Below are 18,894 nucleotides of genomic sequence, written 5' to 3' on the forward strand. Positions count from 1 at the left end.
CTGGAGCCGGGGAGGCGGCGGCGGCGGGAGCGGGAGCGGGGCCGGGCGCGGCCGGGAGCTCGCCTCCCCCGGGGGTCGCGCCGCAGCTCGGCGAGGGCAGCGTGGCTCGCGCGGCGTGGACTCAGCCGCTCCTGGGTAAGGAGAGCGCAAATCTCCTCCCCCGTATTTCCCCGGAAGCGCGGCCGAGGCGAGCCCGGCGATGTAAGGGAGGCGGCCGTCGGCTCCTGCCTCAGGAAGGGCATGTTCGGAGGGGCGGCCTCGGCACGCCACCCGCCTAAGCGCCCCCTTCCCGCCGCAGCGCCCGCACCGCGATAAAAGGGGCGGCCGCGTTTCCTGACGCGAGATCCGCGCTCGCCGCCGCCCGCCCAGGAGGCGATGACACGGCGCCCGCGGCGGCCCCGAGGCGCCGGGTGGGCCGTTTGCTGACCGGATCGCGGCTACCCGCCAGCGTGTCCGCGGCGCCGCCGCCAGCATGGGCTGTGCCCCGAGCATCCACATTTCCGAGCGCCTGGTGGCCGAGGACGCGCCTAGCCCCGCGGCACCGCCGCTGTCGTCCGGCGGGCCGCGCCTCCCGCAGGGCCAGAAGACGGCCGCCTTGCCCCGGACCCGCGGCGCCGGCCTCTTGGAGTCGGAGCTTCGCGACGGCAGCGGCAAGAAGGTAAGGGGCGCCGGGCACTCTGGGGCCGCCGCGAAACTCAGGCCCGGCCAGTCAGCAACTTTCCCGCAGGGGCCGGGCGGGGTCCCCCCCTCCGGGCCTCGGTGCCCTCTTGTCCCGCTTTGGATGGTTCTGATTGACGCGAGTCTCCCGCCTTGCCGGGGCAGCGTTCAGAGAAGAACCGACCCAGGTCCCGCGACCCTGATTTCCTAGGGTTGCGATTAGGACGCCGCCTGTGTCGCGGCGTCGGTTCCTTGGACACATCCGACTCCCGGAGCGGCGGGGCCCGCTGTGAACTTGACTGAGGCGCTTGCATCTATTTCCTCTCCAAGAGCGGGTGTTTGAGGGAAACCCCCAGGATATTCTGGCGCGCCCCTGCAATGTTAAATCAGTGTGAACTTTGTTCTTTTCCTGTGGTAGAAAGGGAAGGGCGACTGGCCTCACCACTCTTTTCCCTCTGTCAACTTTGCACATGCAGTTGCAGGTTACCATTTTCTTCGGGACTGTTAGAATGTAATCTGGAACATCAGCTTTGCTTCATTGCACATGTATTTGAGGTCCACGTTTATTAGCATACATACTGTATTTAAAGCATATGTAATTAGAAAATACTGTGAAACGCGATTTTTGAAGCATTCAGCAGAACAAAGTTAATCTTTTATTAAGCCGACTTACTGGGACATTTTGTGACTGGGGTTTTTTGTTTTTTTACATTGCGTGTCTTCTCCAGCGCATGTTGCCTTGGCTTATGTTTTGTCAAAGTTTCTGGGCTTAGTCTTTGTTGAGGTTTTCTAAAGGAAAGTTAAAAAGGAAAAAGAAAAACGTGATCATTAAGGCACACAGCAGCAGCTTTCCAGTTCTCTCATTTCAGAATTTAAAGCTGGAACTCATGCGTTGGTTTATGTTTTCTTAAACCAGTAAAAGACAACAACAACAAAATTCGTGCATGGCTGCAGATTGTTGGCTGTCATCCCTCTCATCACGACCAGTTTTTGAAAGAGTAATTTGCAAAATTTGTTTGATTTTTTCCTTGCTTGCTGAGAACTGCTGAACATCCGAAGTTTGAGGGATATAGTTTGATGTACTTTCTGTCTTACATTTCTGGCAGTCGTCATGATACTTTTTCTGTACGAAAGGGGAAAGTCTTTTTCATTGTTGCATAACATAGTTGATTTCCCCACCATTCCCATACCCTAAGTGAAAATTCAACTTTGTTCTGATTATCAGAAATTGAATTCCTTCTCCTATAGATTCTTTAAAGAAACCTCTGATGGTTTAGGCTTACTAACTCAAGGTGCTCTTAATATCAGTGTTAAGCTGTGTGTTAAGCCTACTTGGCTTTAAAAAAGCGTTACACAGGTGCATATGGAAACTTTAACAGCTTTCAAGTTTTCAGTCCAAATCTAACATTGGTAATTTTGCAGACTAATGTGATAATTTCAGATTACCAAAGTAGCCCTTTTATAGTAAGGGGACTTTGTGTCTTACAGGCTTTTTTTGTGGTGGATTGGGTGTCCTAAAATTCACCTAGGTGTCTTGTAAGCCTCCCCAGTGCAGCAGCAGCTTGCTCTTGTGCTATCGCAGTGCCGTTAGGTCCCTGAGTTTTTAAGTACTTACTTCAACCATTCTTCCGTATTGGCAGACCATTGTCTTGTGTTGGGGGCTCAGAAAATACTTTCATCCTTAAAGTGCCTAACCCAGTGGCATACACATAGTAGGTACTAAATAAATGTTTACTGATTTCTTAAAAAATTGTTAACTGATTGATGAAACTTTTTCAGTCATTGGAATTTGATTTCATAAAGTGTCCTATGTAGACTTCAAAATAATAGTATTTCCAGAGCAGGAGTCAAATTATAAATTATAACACCACAACCACAGAAATAATAGCCCCATACTTGTTATTCATGAACTGTACATGTTGATATCTCATTTACAGTTATATGCATTTAGGCATGTCAGATAGTAGAGCAGAGGTAAATGTCAGCATTTTTTCTAGTCTAATATTTTTTCTTTAGAGAATGAATCTTTTTAAATTTTAAGATATTAACTATGCTCTGGAAATTCATGTTTAGAGAAGGCAAACTGCTAGCAATTTAGCAAAATTAAATCATAAAATTAGTTTCTTTGTATTAACATCTCAAGATGCAATTTAATTCATTACAGAATTTCTTATTAAAACTGTAAGTCAGCATATCTTTAAGTGAATTTCAACAAGAAATTCATTGGGGGATGCTTTTATAGTCCTACAGCATTTAGTAAATACCAGTTTCTCAGTGTGGGTGGGAGATTGATAACTAATTGCATTTTTAGGTTAAGCAGTATGTACTTTGCGTTAAAGTGTATCCTGCATGTGTTGTATGGAACAATATGTGGACTGTTAGTAAGTATTGTATGAGAAAAGAGTTCGTGGTCTAGTAAGTTTTTGGGAAATACAGGTTGAATATCCCTAATCAGAAAATGAGAAATGTTCCAAAGTCTGTTTTGAGTGCTGACATGATGCTCAAAGGAAGTGCTCAATGGAGCATTTCAGAGTTTGGATTTTCAGATTAGGGATGCTGAACTGGTAAATATAATGCAGATATTCCAAAAGCCAAAAAAAAAAAAAAAAATCCAAAATCCAAAACACTTCTGGTCTCAAGCATTTGGGATAAGAGATATGCGGCCTATACTGGCTCAGACTAAGTTCAGCAGAGTTCTTTTATGTAGGGCTTGTCAGAGAACCTAATTTCTGAAAGTAATCTGTGAGTCTCCAAGTGGTTTTTAGAGTGTGCATCATTTCCTAAACTAGTTGATTGTGGAGCCCTTTTCTTGAGGTATATGTCAGGCAGGCCACATGTTAAGACCTGATTCTTTATATGAGATACCAATATTCAAAGTACAAGAAATATAATTAACAGTAAAACTCAACGAATGTAATTTGCTTCTTAATGATTCCAAAGGTACTTTAGATCTTGTAATATATTAGGCTGGGTTGTCTGTATGAACTTATTTAAGTATTACTAAAAATACCCTCTGTCTGTTTATTCCTTTCGGGAGTTTGTGTGGTTACAGATAATGAATGCTGTGTTCAGTTTGAACACTTAGAGTTTTGTTTATTTTTAATCAGTGTGAGCCTTAACTGTAACATTTTAATATTTTCTTGCCAGTCTTTGGATTTACCCCGTTTCCTCTTTCCCTAGCCAGGACTTGAGTTGCCCTTGAAAGATTTGCGTGTAGTGTTAGAGACCCTATGCTCACCCCCTGCCTTCCTTTTTGCAAACACCCACTGCACTGCTAATGATTGATGCTCCCCACACCCCAACTAATCAACTCTGTGAGATGGCAGTCATGTTTGTTTTGTTCACTGCTGTATCCCCCAGGCCTGATGCACAGTAGGCCTTCCATAAACGTATGTTGAATTAGAGAATTTTGTGAACCAGGCTGTCAAGTTGAAAATCCACCCAGGCCAGGTAAGTAGAAATAGAAGCCAGTTTTAACCAGAGTAGAGGCTGTAAAGTTTGGATTTGGTTTTGTGGAAATCTCTGGTTATTGCTCTTCAGAGCACTGTACCCAGGGAATAATATATTTCTACCCTGTTGAGCAGAGTAGATTTCCCTGTACAGAAAGATTAAAGAGGCTGAGCGCGGTGGCTCATGTCTATAGTCCCAGCACTTTGGGAGGCCAAGATAGAAGGATTGCTAGCGCCCAGGAATTTGAGACCAGCCTGGACGACATCTCAAGACTCTGTCTCTACCAAAAAATAAAAAAAATCAGCTGGGCATGGCACCGCACACCTTTAGTCCCAGATACTTGGGAGGCTGAGGTGGGAGGATCACCTGAGGTAAGAAGTTCAAGGTTGCTGTGAGCCGAGAGTGCGTCCCTGCACTCCAGCCTGGGCAACAGACAGAAACCCTGTCCCAAAAATAAATAAATAAATAAATAAAAGATGTAAGGATTAGTGCAGCTAAGGTGATAGATAATAGTACAGCTGCAAGCCAACCTCTAATCGAGTGTTACTGCTGTCAGCACTCACTCAAAATCTCAGACATTCTCCAGTTGGTCCATTTCTGTTTCCCTTTGCTTCTGTCATTCACTTCCTTCAACCTCTTTTCTCTTACTTTTCATCACCTCCCGTCCCACTTCCATCTTCCTCCTTGCTTTTTTCTGCTAGCCCACCTTCCTGCACAAAACTGGCCACTCTTGCCATCTTAGTCAACTAAAGTTTAGTGGTTTCCAAATGTTACTTAAGTAACATTTGGAATGGAATAAAATTTATTGCCTGCTCCTAGTTTACAAAGTGGATTAGTCAAAACTTTTTTTTTTTTTTTTTTTTTTTTAAGACAGCGTCTTGCTTTGTTACCCAGGCTGGAGTGCAGTGGCACAACCATGGCTCACTCAGCCTTGACCTCCTGGGCTCAAGTGATCCCCCCACCTCAGCCTCCCAAGTAACTGGGACTACAGTGCGCACCATGTGTGGCCAGTTTTTTAAACTTTTTTTTTGTGGAGACGAGATCTTGCTGTGCTGCCCAGGCTAGGCTCAAACTCCTGGGCTCCTGTGATTCCCCCAGCCTCAGCCTACCAAAGTGCTGGGATTACAGGTGTGGGTTACTGTGCCCGACTGATTACTCAAAATTTTATATTTGGCTAAACTAAAGCAATTTTCTCTTTGTGTGTGACCTGACTGATTTTTTCCCTCCAGTAGGGGTCTTTGACCCTTGCTAGATTATATGGAATTACTGAAAGTTTCCCTTTGAAAGTGTAGTTGAGAAAAATGACACCAAACTTTCTGCTGCCATAATAAGTGACTACAGTTTATCTCTAGAGTTCAGGGGTTGTGAGTTCCCTCATTGTGTTCTTGTGCTTTTCAGTATATAGAAAGATATTTCTTTATTCATTTTCTTGAATTCCTTTTACATACATAAAATACTTTGCATTTATAGCATATGTTTTTTAGTACTTACTGTCATTGCCACCATAACTTTAAGTGTGATTCTTAAGATAGACATTGTCACAATTCTGTTACCTGAAACCTATCCCTGACCAGCTTTGACCCTCGCCTTGCTGAGGCAAGGTTTATGATAGGGCCTGTGGTCCCTTCTGGCGCAAATGTTTCCCGTTAAGTGGCTTATGACTGGTTTTCCCTTGGATAGCTTACCCATTTGGATTGGTTCCTTTTTTTTTTTTTTTTTTTTTTTTTTTTTTTTTTTTTTTTTTTAAAGACAGTTTTTTGCTCTTGTTGCCCAGGCTGGAGTATAATGGTACGATCTCAGCTTACCGCAACCTCCGCCTTCCGGGTCGAAGCAATTCGCATGCCTTAGCCTCCCGAGTAGCTGGGATTACAGGCTTGCACCACCATGCCCGGCTAATTTTTTTTTTTTGTATATTTAGTAGAGATGGGGTTTCTCCATATTGGTCAGGCTGGTTTTGAACTCCTGATCTCAGGTGATCTGCCCACCTCGGCCTCCCAGAGTGCTGGGATTACAGGCGTGAGCCACCGCGCCCGGCCTTGGATTGGTTCTTAAATAGGAGAAGGTTCACGATGTGAGGACACAGGGTGAGGCAGACATCTCAGAGTAACCTTAAAGGACAGAATATTTTTAAAAATTTATAAAAAAAGAACAGAGGGAGAAGTACTTAGGACATGAGTAAGCCCTGAGTCTTACCCAAGCTTAGTGGCTTCATCCTGGTTTCTCAGTACACTGAGGCAGTAGGAGATGATGGATTCTGCAGTTCTTAGAGTGCAAACTATTCATATTAATAATAGCCACCATTTCTTGGATGCCCTCTGTGTTGCAAGCACCATGTTAGATGCTTTAAAGATGTTATCTCATTTAATCCATTCAACGCTGTGAGGTGGCAGGTATCATTTCCCTTTAGCAGATAAGACACCAGAGGTTAGAAACTTGTCCGAGGTCATACATTTAAGCTGAGATTCAAATCCACTGGTCCTGGCTTTCACCTGTTAGGTTGTTGCTCTCTGTTAACTAGCTATGTTCATTGCATTTCCCATTCTTTGGTCTTCTGCTAAGCTACAGATTTCACAGGACAACTGGGTTTTAAGCAGGCATCTTGAATCTGCATTATCAGGATTTTGTTAAGTTTCAGCTTACTGTGGAAGTTGCTTACAGCTCTACCTTAGGTTCCTGTGTTTGAGGAAGTTGAAGTCATCTTCAGCCCTGTGCCAGTTAACTCCTGAAGCTAGATATTTTGTGACGCCCTCTGATCTGCCCTCTTTGCTGTCTGAAATGAGTTGGGAGGGCATCCCTTGGGAGTTTTTTTCCTTTCCCCTTTCTCCTGCTCAGGTTTCAGGCAGCCTGCCTTACCAAGAGTTCCCCAGGAGCTGGTTCTTTCCATCGCCCTTTGCCTAGAGTGCTGTTCCCCCACCAGTGCTGCATGTACCTATCTTCTCAGGAGTTAGTCAAGGCCCAGCTGAAAGCTTCCTTGAGCCCTTGGCTGGTTTGCACTCTTTTCTCTGCTCTTGGGACTTGCTCCTTTATCCGTGTGAGCCTAGGATTTCTGTCTTCAGCCTTCTGCTGGATTATATGCTGCTTGAGGGCAAGCACTGTGTCCTAGTTTCCTTATAGTTCCCAAAGTGCTTGGCACACTTGGTAAATATTTGGATAAGTACACCAGTCTTTTATTCATGTTCCACGAGTCTATCTCACCTTGTTTAGATTTAACAAAAGTTGTTGGGGTGTATTCTGTGTTTTAACAGAAAGCTAAAATACCCTTAAGCCAGTGATTAATCTGTGGGGTGATTAGTAAAGCTTTTGCCTCCAATTCTGGCTGAGTTAGGGTTGAGCAATGTTCCTGAGTCCCCTCCTTCTGTTCTACTTTTGTTCTGCTCTGTGTGGTAAAGAGTGGTAGAGTATCATGTCAGAGAGCTGTTTTAACAAGTTTATATTGCATGTCTTAGCTTCAGGCACCATGTGTAGTTTGCCCATCCACACAGACAGGAAGGATGTTGCAGATTTCCCAGAACTTTGAGGGTGACCTCAAATAATTTGGGATGGGGGGCTTTGCCAGTGCTTTTATTCTGTATTGGTTGGAAATAGACCTTTGCTGTTTTGAATTCATCCTCTTTCACTGCTTGCCTTCTCCCTTTCATGTCCTATTAGGGAGTACAGGAGCTGCTTCACTTCCTCTTACTCTGCTTATAGGATAACCCAAAGCGCTGGTGGCACATCAGCAGTTCCCAGGTTGTCTGCAAAGGTTTGGTGTTGATGGCAGCTCCCTAGTGAGGTGTTAAAAGACTATAGGAGGAGGAGCCAGAAGATGTGTGTTTTGGGTCCAGCTCCATCAGGCTTTGGCTATGTGATACTTGGCAACTCCTGATCCTGAGTTTTCTCAAGTACAGAGTGAAGCTAGAATGCCTGGGTTCTGGTAAGGATAACTAAAAATAATCTGTGTGAAAGTGTTTTGTAAACTCCAAGACACTATCGCATGTAAGGATTGACCATTTTCTTATGAGAACCTTTCTCAAAGGCAAACTTGTTTCAAATATATCTATTTTTTAACGCAGATCTCATTTTTAATATAGTTTTTCTCCAATATTTTGTGAAAATTTTCATAGAGCAAAGTTGAGAGAATTATGCACTCATATGCCTGCCATCTGGATTCTGCAGTTAACACTTTTCTATATTTGTCTTATATCTGTCCACTCCTTTATCCATCCATCAACCCATTTTATTTTTGGATTCATTTCAAAGTAAGTTCCACACATCAGTATACTCAACCACTAAATATTGCAGTATGTATATCAAGTACTAGAGTGCAAAATTTGAACTTTGGGCATGGTAACACACACCTGTAGTCCCATCTACTCAGGAGCTGAGGCAGAAGGATTGCTCGAGCCCAGGTGTTCGAGACCAGCCTGGGCAATATAGCAAGACCTCATCTCAAAAAAAAATTAATTCAAAATTAAATAAATTCAAAGTTTACATTTTTAAATGTGAAATGCCATAAAGTAAAATGTGTAAATTTTATGTGTACCATTTGTGAGATATGACAAATGTATATGTCTATGTACTATGAATCTCTATCAAGATACAGAATTACACAATATTATAATCACCCCCAAAAGTTCTATTGTGCTCCCTTTCCATTCTTAGCCCCAGCCACCAGCAACCACTGTTCTGAATTTTTTCCATTATAAATTATTTTTGCCTATTCTAGATTTCATGTAAATAGAACCTTACAGTCTATTCTTTTTTTGTAAGGCTTATTTCACTCAGCATAATGTTTTTGAGATTCTTCTCTGCTGCACGAGTCAGTAGTTTGTTCTTTTTTCTAATTAAAGTAGTCTGTTATATGACGAAACTACAGTTCACTTATCTATTCTTTTGTTATTGGATACTAGGGCTGTTTCTAATTTTTGGCTATTATGACTAAAGCTACTATGAATCTTCTAGTACACATTATTTTGTGGACATGTGCTTTCATTCCTCTTGGTTAAATACCAAGAGGTGAAATTGCTGGGTCATAGGATAGGTATATGTGTAGCTTTTTAAGAAACTGCTTGACCTTTTCCCAAAATAGTTATCCAATATTACACTCATGCCAACAATGTATAATAAAAGTTCAGTTGCTCTACATCCTTCCCATCATTTGGTGTTAATCAGTATTTTAATTTTAGCCCTTCAGGTGGGTGTGTAGTGGTATCTCATTGTGGTTTTGATTTGTATTTCCTTGATGGCTGATGATTTTGAGTACTTTTTCCATGTGCTTATTGTTCATTTACTGTATTACTGTCTTTTTAAAGTTTTTATTTTAATACTTTTTTATTAAAAGGAAATATAAATATTATGACCTGGGTAGGGAAGGACTGATTAAGCAAGTTACACAAGGCATTTACATAAAGGAAATGGTTGATAAATTCAACTACGTTAAAATAAAGAACTTCTCATCAAAAGAGAGTGAAAAGGAAAGCGGCAGACTGGAAGAAGACATTTGCAATGCATAGTACCAATAAAGGATTAGTATTCAGAGAGGTCCTAAAAGTCAATAAGAAAACAACCGCCCAGTTGAAAAATTGGAAAAGGTTGGGACAGGCACAGCACTAAGAGGAAACCAAATAGCTAATAACTATATGAAAAGATTTTCAACCTCATTGGGGAAATGCAAATTAAACCCACAATGAAATAACATTTTATACTCATCAAATTGGCAGACATTTAAAAGGTTGGCAGTATTTTGAGGAACTGCTCAACATTAAGTAGAGGTGTAAATTAGTTCAACTACTAGGGAAAAACCCATTGTCATTGCCAGGTAGAGTTGAATATGTGACCCTGTGACATAGCAGCTTCTCTTCTAGAAACTCTTATATATCTTTACTGGAAACATGTACGAGAATTTTCAGAGCAGCATTACTTTTAATTCCAAACTTTCCTGTAAAACCCAAATGTCCATTAACAACATAATGGATAAACAAGTTGTGATATGTTCAAAGAAAGGAATACTTCACAGCTGTGAAAAATGGATTATAGTTGTAGATATTAACTTTGATAAATCTCAGTGGAGAGAAAGAAGAAGCCATCAAAAAATCTGTAAGTTATGGTTCTTTTTATTTAAAGATTGATAGGCTGGGAGTGGTGGCTCACACCTGTAATCCCAGCACTTTGGGAGGCTGAGGCAGGAGGATTACTTGAGGCCAGGAGTTTGAGATCAGCCTGGACAACATAGCAAGACCCCATCTCTAACAACAAAAAAAAGATTAATAGCTAAACAACATATAGTAATACACACATAGGTGTTAAAACTTACCATAAAATCAGTTCAGGCAAATAAAGTTTATTTTAAGGACTTAAATGTTTAGCATGTTAATTTGAGTGCCTAATATAGAGGCTATAGGAGGATAACAGGCCCTGCTCTCAGGGAACAATTAGTCCTTTCTGGAAAGGTGGGGTAGGTCTCTGACCTGGAAGTGATGATGGCACCTTGGGGGATGGATTGGTCATAAGGTATAGAAAGAGGAAAGGAGGGAGAGGTTTGACCTGGGCTTAAAAGACTGGGAGGATGTGGATAAGTGGAAAAGATATCTCTGGATAAGGGGAAGGAAGGGTACGGGGGTTGGGTGCATGTTCCAATTATGAGGAGGCTGACCAGAGATAGGACGGGAGGTCTAAAAGCCAGGTTGAGGAGTTTGAAGTCCATCCTATAAACCTCAGAGAACTCCCAAAGGCATTTCATTTTCAGCGGGGTAGTCAAAGGATAAACATGTTTCATGAAGATTAGGTTTCAGGCAAAAATTGCAGTAGGTGGGGTAAGGGAAAGCTAGAGGTGGGGCACTATGCAGGACCTATTGCAGTGGTTCAGGCACAAGGTATGACCAGGTATGACTAACTTAGTGCAGTAGTTTGGGAGAGGATGGAATGAGAGAAGGAAAAACTGACTAGTGACAAATTGGACTTGGTGAGTGAAAGGTCGGAGAGTGGAGGGTGACTCAGAGGTTGGGGTTTACCAGCTTAGAAGGACTGTGATAACATGCCACAATTTGTACAGTGCTTTATGGTTTACCAAATGCTATTTTTGTACCTCATCTCATTTGATGTTCCCCAAACCATGGGGAGGTGGAAAGGAGGGATTTTATTTTCCCTGTTTAAGGCCTAACGAAGCAGAAATTCAGAGATTGAATGACTTGTTCAAGTTTGTGGTGACCACTTACAGAAACAGGTTCACTGTAATAGCATAAGGGGAGAAGTCACAGGAAAGTGAATTTAGGGAGTTTTTAAAAAACCTTTCTTGTCTTTTGGTTCTGAGTTCATCTTATAAAAATAAACTTTTACTTTTCCTGATTGTAAAAGTCATATTCATTGTAGAAAACTTGAAACATATAGAAAAGAACAAGGATCGGCTGGGTGTGGTGGCTCATGCCTGTAATCCCAGCACTTTGGGAGGCCAAGGCGGGTGGATCACAAGGTCAGGAGATCAAGACCATCCTGGCTAACACGATGAAACCCCGTCTCTTCTAAAAATACAAAAAATTAGCCGGGTGTGGTGGCAGGTGCCTGTAGTCCCAGCTACTTGGGAGGCTGAGGCAGGAGAATGGCATGAACCCAGGAGGCAGAGTTTGTAGTGAGCCGAAATCGCGCCACTGCAGTCCAGCCTGGGCGACAGAGCGAGACTCCATCTCAAAAAAAAAAAAAAAAAAAAAAAAAAAAAGAACAAGGATCACTTAAATTGTACAATCACTTAAATTGCACAGTCAGGAGATAATGTGTCTTAAAATGGTGGTGTGTTTCCTTCCATCCATGTAGATTGCTTTAAATAACTATAATTAAAAACTTTTTTGGGCTGGGCGTAGTGGCTCATGCCTGTAAATCCCAGCACTTTTGGGAGGACAAGATGCGAGAATCACTTGAGGCCAGGAGTTTGAGAACAGCTTGGGAAATGTAGTAAGACCCCCATTCTCTATAAAAATAAATAAATAAATAAATTAGCTGGGCATGGTGGTGCACACCTGTAATCCCAGCTACTTAGACTGAGGTGGGAGGATTGCTTGAGGCTGGGAGTTTGAGGTTGCAGTGAGCTATGATTGTGCCATTGCACTCCAACCTGGGTGACAGAGTGAGACCCTGTCTCTTAAAAAGCAAAAAACAAAAATATTTTTTAAGCAGTTTTGTTTTTTAGTTCTAGGAAACATTTAACTACTATTTATTTAAATGTTGGCCCCTTACGTTTTCTCATTTTCTCTTCTGCAGCTCCCTCCAAGAGATAGATTGAGACGCGTCTTGATCTGTCCTCCGTGTCTCTTCACTTTTCTTTTACTTCACCTCTCTGTGCTATCTTCTGGGAGGATTTTTTAGCTCAATATTTTAAGTCACGAATTCATTCCTCAAGGTCTACTCAGCTCTTTAGCCCACTGAGTTTTTAAATTTGAGTTTTTGTCTTCAATCTATGGTTTGCTCTTTTTTCTTAATTGCTTATTCATGTTTTATGGTTGCAGCATACTTCCTTATCTCTTTGAGGATATTAATTATACTCACTTTAAAGTCCTATTCTGATTGCTGTATTAAAAACACTTTTTATTGAGTTATAAATGTAATCAGCCAAGGTGTACAAAATCCCTAAGTGTACAGCTTGATGAATTTTCCTCATGCTCCCATGTAATCACCACCCAAATCAAGACAGAACATTTCTAGCATTCCAGAAGACTGCCTTGTGGCTGTTTACTGTTTTTTAGTATTTTTAACATTTTATGAAAAATCTCAAAATACAGCAATCTTGAAGGATTTTTCACAGGGTACCCCTGTGTACCCAATGCCTATATTTTACATTAGCATTTTACTGTACTTGCTTTATCACATATATCCATGTATCCATTCTTCTACCTATCATACTCCTTTTTCTTTGATATATTTTAAAGTAATTGCAAATGAGGACGGGAGCGGTGGCTCACGCCTGTAATCCCAGCACTTTGGGAGGCTGAGGCAGGTGGATCACCTGAGGTCAGGAGTTCAAGACCTGGCCAACATGGTGAAACCCCGTCTCTACTAAAAATACAAAAAATTAGCTGGGCATGGTGGCAGGTGCCTATAATCCTAGCTACTAGAGGCTGAGGCAGGAGAATCGCTTGAACCCAGGAGGCGGAGGCTGTAGTGAGCTGAGATCACACCATTGCACTCCAGCCTGGGCAACAAGGGCGAAACTCTGTCTCAAAAAAAAAAAAAAAAGAGAAAAAGCAATTGTAAATGTTAGTATACTATACTTCCCCTTAAATATTTCAGCATGAATTTGATATTTTCTTAGGTTTTTTCCTTTTGAAGCAACATTTACACACAGTGAAATGCACAAATATTTAGTGTATATTTGCTGAGTTTTGACAAATGCATACATATATCTGCGTAATCCAAACCTCTATGAAGTTATAGAACATAATTTTCATTCCAGAAAGTTTCATTATGCTCCTTATTGGACAATCTCTTCTTGCAACCACCCTTCTGATTTTTTTCTTACCACAGATTAGTTTTGCCTGTTCTAATTTTAATATAAGTGGAGTTACACAGTATGTACCTTTTTTTTTTTTTTTCTGAGGCAGGGTCTCCCTCTGTTGCCTAGACTGGAGTGCAGTGCTGTGATCATAGTTAACTGCAGCCTTGACTTCCCTGGCTCAACTGATTCTCCTCCCACCTCAGCCTCCTGGGTAGCTGGGACTACAGGTCCGCACCACCACTCCTGGCTAATTAAAAAAATTTTTTTTGTAGAGACAGGGTCTCATTATGTTGCTCAGGCTGGTCTCAAACTCCTGGGCTCAAGCAGTCCTCCTGCCTCACCTTCCCAAAGTGTTGGGATTACAGGTGTGAGCTACCACGCCCAGTGTATGTACTTTTATATAAGACTTCTTTCCCTAAGCGTTATGTTTTTGGGATTCATCTATGTTTCATGTCTCAGTAGTTCATAATATTACACGATTAACTTTTAAAAGCTCACGATAAATATTGTTAAATTGCCCTCCAGGAAAATGTGATGAAATTTTGTAATTAAAAAATCCCTGAGTGGCTGGGATTATAGGCATGCACTACTTTACCCTGCCCTGTGGTCAGATTTTTATTTCATAAGGAGCATGTGAGAGTGCTTTGTGGTGCATTCATCAATCTGACTGTGAGAGGTGGTATTTTATTGGTATTTTAGTTTGAACTTACTTCATTTATTATTTGTTACTCTTTATTTCTCCCTAGTATGTTTTGGACATTTCAATGTCCTCTTCTGTGAATTTTTCATGTCTGTTGCCTATATCTCTATTTCGGTTTTAGAAGTTAAATTATTACTTAAAAGAACTTTTTAATAAGTTTGAATGTTAAATTTTGACCTCTCATGTGCATTGCAAATTTTTTTCCTCAAGTATCTTTTTCTTTTTTTTAGATAATGTTTTTAAAAATTTTTAAAATTTAATTATTTTTAGAGCCAGGGTCTTGCTCTGTTGCCCAGGCTGGAGTGCAGTGGCAGCCTCACTGCAGCCTCAAACTTTTGGACTCAGGTGATCCTCCCACCTTAGCCTCCTGAGTAGCTGGGGCTATAGATGTATGCCACCATGCCTGGCCGATTTTTAAAATTTTTGAAAAAGAGACAAGGTCTCCCCATGTTGTCCAAGTGGTCTTGAACTCCTGGGCTCAGAGGATACTCCTGCCTTAGCCTCTCAAAATGCTGAGATTACAGGCATGAGCTACCATGCTTGGCAGGTATTTGTGTATCTAAACATAGAAAAAGTATAATAAAAATACAGTATAAAAGATAAAAAATGGGCTGGGCATGATGGCTCATGCCTGTAATCCCAGCACTTTGGGCGGCTGAGGCGGGCAAACCACCTGAGGTCGGAAGTTCAAGACCAGCCTTGCCAACATGGTGAGACCCCATCTCTACTTAAAAATACAAAAATTAGGCGGGTATAGTGGCACATGCCTGTAATCGCAGCTACTCAGGAGGCTGAGGCAGGAAAGTCGCTTGAACCCAGGAGGCAGAGATTGCAGTGAGCCGAGATCGCACCACTGCACTCCATCCTGGACAACAGAGCAAGACTCTCTCAAAAAAAAAAAGAAAAAAAAGAAAAAAAAGAAAAAAAAAGGTGGTACACTTATATAAGGCACTTACCATAATGGGCCTTACAGGACTGGAAGCTGCTCTGAGTGAGTCAGTGAATGAGTGGTGAGTGAATGTGAAGGCCTAGGATATTACTGTGTACTACTGTAGACCTTATAAACACTGTACACTTAGGCTACACTAAATTTGTTTTAAAATTTTTTATTTCTTCGATAATCTCAGCTTACTGTAACTTTTTTACTTTATAAAGTTTTTTTAACTTTCTGACACATTTGAAGTAATACTTAGCTTAAAACGTGAACATATTGTATAGCTGTAGCTAAGTATTTTTTTTCTTCACGTACTTACTCTATAAGCTTTTCTCCATTATATTTTTTTTTCTTTCTGAGACAGGGTCTCACTCTGTCACCGAGGCTGTAATGCAGTGGTGCGATCTTGGCTTACTGCAACCTCTGTCTCCTGGGCTCAAGTGATCCTCCCACCTTAGCCTCCCAAGTAGCTGGGACTGCAGGTGTGCACCACCATGCCTGGCTAATTTTTTGTATTTTTTTGTAGAGATGGGGTCTTGCTATATTGTCCAGGCTGGCCTTGAACTCCTGGGCTCAAGCAATCCACCCGCTTTGGCCTCCCAAAGTGCTGGGATTACAGGTATGAGCCAACGCACCCAGCCTTGATTTTTAAATTTAATAATAAATTTCAGCCATTTTCCCATTTTATTAATTTCTTCAGAACATTTATATGATGGTACTAATGCTGCCATGTACATCTTTTTTTGTTTTTTTTTGAGACAGAGTTTTGCTCTCGTTGCCCAGGCCGGAGTGCAATGGTGCGATCTTGGCTCACTGCAATCCCCGCCTCCCAGGTTCAAGCAATTCTCCTGCCTCAGCCTTCCGAGTAACTGGGATTACAGGTGCATGCCACCATGCCAGGCTAATTTTTTTGTAGTTTTAGTAGAGATGGGGTTTCTCCATGTTGGTCAGGCTGGTCTCGAACTCCCAACCTCAGGTGATCTGCCTGCCTCGGCCTCCCAAAGTGCTGGGATTACAGGCATGAGCCACTGCGCCCGGCCATGTATATCTTCTTCAACAGGTTTAAGATGGGTACAATTTTATAAGGCTTTGTGCACAAAGACTTGGATTTATTCTTAGAATCTACTTTTAAGTCTTAATTTCAGGTTTTAAAACATTTTAGGGTAGTCTGTAATGAAAAAGCCCTAAATTAAAAAATTTTTATGTATAAACTTGGCTTTAGATAAGTTACATTTACTTATTGAAATCTTCCATTTTCTTAAGAAATCATTCCTGAGTGGGACCTTTGACTTTACCATATCCAACTTACTTTATCAATTTATTGAGGAGGAAATCGAAACCCTAAGGCAGTTGTGAGACAGGTGCAAGATCACACTGCAAGTATTGGTGAAGCTGGGACAAGAACCCCAAGCTAACTCTTGTCCTTCATCTCATGGCACCTTTTATATTCATGGGAAGTGAACCAGTTACTTCACTCCCTTTGGTCACTGAGATGGCCTGGCCTCAGACTCTGCATGCTCTTCTAATTCAGGTTTGCAAAGTGTAGCCTTGTCCAGCAGGCTTTACTGTATCAGAAGCAATAAAGAAGTTGAACACTTGGAATTTCTAAACTTGGATGTCATTAGAGGAGTTGCTAGATTATTGCAAAATGGCTCTGTTTTCATTTTGAATGCATGTACGGATACCTATTTTTTCATCTCAGTTTGTAACCCATGCATTTGGGGTTGGAGTTGGCATGCAGTGAAACCTACAGTATTTATTAATATGTAGTCATTAACTGTATTTTTGATCAGCTTCCTTTACTGCCCTAACATTTTTAGGTAAAAACAGGAAGTCTTGTTCCTTTTTTCTCCCCAAATCATTATGCCCTGTCTTTTTGTTATTCTAGAATTAAGAAATAGGGTCTTAAAAAGCCAAAAACTTCCCATGAGGTGAATTATAGTAAAGGCTTTCCTTGGGATGAAGAAGGCAGGGTTAAAACCTTGTGAGCCAGCAGTATTTTCAAAAGGCACAGAACACCTCTATGGAGATAATTGATAGTTGACTATATGAGCAAACATATACTCGTTTTCAATATTGCTAAAAATCAGTTCTTCCATTAGACACTAATCTCTAATGAGATTAGTTTTCAGACACTGTGAGTTAGAAATTGTTTTAGTGGTTTTCTAGTCTGACTTCTTGAACTCCATAGTAGGTATTCTCTTGTCATTTCTCCCATCTACACAGAGAACTCCAGTTTGGTAAATTTTCCTGATAGGTCACATTCTTTTTTTTTTTTTTTTCTTCTCCTTTTTTTTTTTTTTTTAATTTGAGACGGAATCTTGCTGTGTCACCTAGGCTGGATTTCAGTGGTGCAATCTTGGCTCACTGCAACCTCTGCCTCCTGGGTTCAGGCGATTCTCCTGCCTCAGCCTCCCAAGCAGCTGGGATTACAGGCACCCGCCACCACGCCTAGCTAATTTTTGTATTTTTAGTAGAGATGGGGTTTCACCATGTTGGCCAGGCCTGGTCTTTGAACTCCTGACCTCAGGTGATCTGCCTGCCTCGGCCTCCCAATGTACTGGGATTACAGGCGTGAGCCACCGCTCCTGGCCCATATTCCTTATTGAACAATAAAATATTCCCTCATTCATTCAGCAAACCTTTGGTGCTTACCATGGGCTAGGAACTGCACTGGACACTTGCTGGTAATGTGATGATGAATAAGACATGGCCTCCCTTTTTTGTTGTTGTTGTTGTTGTTGTTGCTGTTTTTTGTTGTTTTTGAGACGGAGTCTTGCTCTGTCGCCAGGCTGGAGTTCAGTGGTGCAATCTTGGCTCACTGCAACCTCTGCCTCCCGGGTTCAAGCGATTCTCCTTCCTCAGCCTCCTGAGCAGCTAGGACTACTGGCGGGCATCAGTACACCCAGCTAATTTTTTGTATTTTTGGTAGAGACGGGCTTTCACCATGTTAGCCAGGATGGTCTCCATCTCTTGACCTCGTGATTCACCTGCCTCAGCCTCCCAAAGTGCTGGGATTACAGGCATGAGCTACCGCGCCCGGCTGGCCTCCCTTTTAAGATGGTAAGCTCACAAGACCACAGGCTTGCCTCTAATTGTGGGTGTTTCCACTGCCCCCTTGTTTTTATAAAACCTGTATAGAAATCTAAACATATTGTTGCTGCAATACAGTTAAAAAGAGCGGGGGAATTGAAATCTGAAAACTTGCGTTCAAATTCTGGGCTTTCTCTTTGGCTTTGGTACTTATTTAGCTGTGTGAGCTGGAGCAAATTGAATAACTTGTCTGTGAGCCACGGTTCCTTGTATATAAAATGTGGACATGAGAGAAGGTATAGGAAGATACCTTCTAATCTGTTAATGCACCTTAGAAGTGACAGACTTTTCTTGTTTTTCTTTGCCTATTAACCAGAATTTTGTTTTCTCACCAGTGGGTCACTGGAGAAGGAAGCTGTGTTATAATCCTTTCAGTGCTGCTGAATATACTGATAATGGAAAAATAAACAGGGGTGCACTGGTTTTCTGGCCTGTAAACCAAAAAACAGTTTTCAGTGCCAAAAGCTGTGTTTGTCTTGCAAGGCCAAGAATGTTTCTGCAGTGTAGGACAGCTTCAGATCCCACTGAATCTCTTGGGTAATCACATGGTTTTGGTTTAGGTTCAGTTGTTTATAGGGCTAGCTTTGCTTACTGTGCTCA

General features: G+C 41.8%; 1 protein-coding gene across 2 annotated transcripts in view; it reads left to right on the forward strand.

Moving 5' to 3' along the window:
- Positions 1-27: 27 nt before the first annotated feature.
- Positions 28-18,894, forward strand: part of PDE8A (phosphodiesterase 8A) — a 156,168-nt gene continuing 137,301 nt past the window's right edge. Inside the window, exon 1 of one of the 2 annotated variants that reach the window (XM_001163046.7) lies at positions 28-658. In XM_001163046.7, coding sequence (XP_001163046.1) covers positions 473-658 — 186 coding nt within the window. In that variant the 5' untranslated portion in view covers positions 28-472. The remainder of the gene's footprint in view (positions 659-18,894) is intronic. The other variant, XR_010151795.1, reaches the window with a different exon arrangement.

Source organism: Pan troglodytes, chromosome 16 (genome assembly GCF_028858775.2).
Source record: "Pan troglodytes isolate AG18354 chromosome 16, NHGRI_mPanTro3-v2.0_pri, whole genome shotgun sequence".
Taxonomy (NCBI): domain Eukaryota; kingdom Metazoa; phylum Chordata; class Mammalia; order Primates; family Hominidae; genus Pan; species Pan troglodytes.